Raw genomic sequence first — 2,252 nt, forward strand, 5'->3', positions numbered from 1 at the left:
TCTTCCTTGCTTGGAGAACTATTTTTACCCTTCAAGGTCCAGGTTGGATGTCCAATCCTCTGGGGAACATTCCCCGACAGAGTCTGGTCATATATATCACTCCTAGAGCATGCAACAATATTAATAATTATTAATAATAAACTAGTTGCTTAGTTTATTGAATGCTTACTCTGTGCCCAGGTGCTGTTCTGAGCACTTTGTATTTAGCTCATTTAATTCTTAATGAGAGCCCAGAGAGGATACTATTATTAGCTCATTTAATTCCTTTAAGGGCTGAGAGGAGGATACTATTATCCTTGCCATTTGACAGATGAGAAAACTAAAGCACAGGTAAGTTAAATAACTTCTAAGGTCATACAGAAAACAAAAGCTTGAAGGCAGGCTGACTTACCAGAAAGGGAACACAAACACACACAAATACACACACACAGACACACACACACACAGACACACACGAGAAAGCTTTCCCACGCATCCTTGTTGTACCCTTATCACTGTTCTGGGGGCTGGGGGAGGTATCCCCAGCCACAATGGGGAGACCAGTCTGTGGTGCCTCTGACTCCTCTCTACCTCCCAGGTTTCTGCACTGCCATAGGGCAGCCCCCTGAGGCCTCTTCACTCCCCCATCATGCTCCAGCGCCTCACCAGCCTCTTCTTCAGCTCCCCGGCGCCCCCCGAGGACCCCGACTGCCCTCGAGCCTTCGTCTCCGAGGAGGATGAAGTGGATGGCTGGCTCATTATTGACCTGGCGGGTGAGGCCCGAGTCTGGGGCCAGGACTGACTCCTGGGCCTGTGAAGTCGTCATTAGGGCAAGTGGCCGAGCAGTTGAGCAGGGAGCTGCTAAGGGGTTGGGGAGTTCCCCCAGGCCTACTGGGCAAATTGGGGCTGAGGCAGTAATATTGGAGGTGGAGGGTAACAGGGCCCCATCTCATGCAAGCTGGGGCCATCTCCTGGCGGTACAGTGTTGGAGTCCACACCTCACGCGCCCTAGGGCAGCAGGTCGAGACTGTGGATGCCCATTGGGTATGGTGGGCGGGGCTGCGTGTCGGACTAACGATGCTCTTTCTCTCCCTGCCCCATTGTGTCCGGTGTGTGTGTGTGTGTGTGTGTGTGTGTGTGTGTGTGTGTGTGTGTGTGTGTGTGTGTGTGTGTGTGTGTGTGTGTGTGTGTGTGTGTGTGTGTGTGTGTGTGTGTGTGTGTGTGTCTCCCTGCTGGCTCCCCCTCCCGCGCCACGTAGACAGCTTCACAGCTCCACCCAGCCCCGGGGCCGCCCCGGCTCCTGCGGGCCGCCCTCCGCCCGCACCCTCCTTGATGGATGAGAGCTGGTTTGTTACCCCTCCGGCCTGTTTTACTGCGGAAGGGCCTGGGCTCGGGCCTGCCCGCCTCCAGAGCAGCCCCCTGGAGGACCTCCTCATCGAGCACCCCAGCATGTCCGTTTACGTGACCGGCAGCACCATAGTGCTGGAGCCGGGACCTCCTTCCCCGCACCCTGACGCCGCCCTGCCAGACGGAGACCTTAGCGACGGGTGAGCCGGCCGGGGGCGGAGCCTGGAGGCCTAGAGAAGCTTGTCTTGGAGGTTAGGGTCCCCGCTGCAGGAGCGAGCCCAGGAGACCCCCTGGCAGTGCCGGGGCGGGGCCTTTAGAGGTGGGTCTTCGAGGCAAAGGGCGGGGCCCATGGGCCGGAATGAAGCTAGGCCTGAAGGTAAAGGGGCGGGGCTTTGAGATAGGGAGAGGCGTGGCTTCGTGGCTAGGGCGGGGCTTGAGAGAGACAGAGCTTCGAGGCTCGGGATCGCTGAGACGGTAGGCATCTCCAGGTTGGCTTGGAGGAATGGTTGGTACCCACAAGAAGGGCATTGTGCGACCCCCTAGGAGCAGAGACCAAATCGTGCGAGGGTGCGGGGACAGGGTGGGAAGTGCCAGCGCTCTCCTCCGTCCCCCACGACTTGTCTAGCCCTGACTGCCTCGCTCTGTCCCCTCAGGGAGTTGGCGCCTGCTCGCCGTGAACCCCGGGCCCTGCACCACGCCGCCCCTCTGCCGGCGCGGGCCACACTGCTGGAGAAGGCGGGCCAGGCGCGGCGCCTGCAGCGGGCCCGGCAGCGGGCCGAGCGCCACGCTCTGAGCGCCAAGGTGGTGCAACGGCAGAACCGCGCCCGCGAGAGCCGTCCGCGCCGGCCCAAGCACCAGGGCAGCTTTGTCTACCAGCCGTGCCAGCGCCAGTTCAACTACTGAGCTTCCGCCGGCCGTGCCGCAAA

The 2,252-nt window shown here is 59.8% G+C and overlaps 1 protein-coding gene across 2 annotated transcripts; it reads left to right on the top strand.

Moving 5' to 3' along the window:
* Positions 1–628: 628 nt before the first annotated feature.
* Positions 629–2,239, top strand: TP53INP2 (tumor protein p53 inducible nuclear protein 2; the record flags this gene model as incomplete). 2 transcript variants are annotated; one of them, XM_082856894.1, is made up of 3 exons in its annotated part: positions 629–752; positions 1,238–1,526; positions 1,980–2,239. In XM_082856894.1, 3 exons carry the CDS (start codon positions 629–631, stop codon positions 2,227–2,229), a joined length of 663 nt encoding a protein of 220 aa, XP_082713020.1. In that variant the 3' UTR covers positions 2,230–2,239. The 2 variants fall into 2 exon arrangements, with proteins under 2 accessions (XP_082713020.1, XP_082713021.1); XM_082856895.1 differs by having other exon boundaries at positions 1,361–1,526.
* Positions 2,240–2,252: the final 13 nt, after the last annotated feature.

The sequence above is a fragment of the Leucopleurus acutus genome, assembly GCF_964270905.1.
Source record: "Leucopleurus acutus genome assembly, chromosome: 16".
Lineage (NCBI taxonomy): Eukaryota > Metazoa > Chordata > Mammalia > Artiodactyla > Delphinidae > Leucopleurus > Leucopleurus acutus.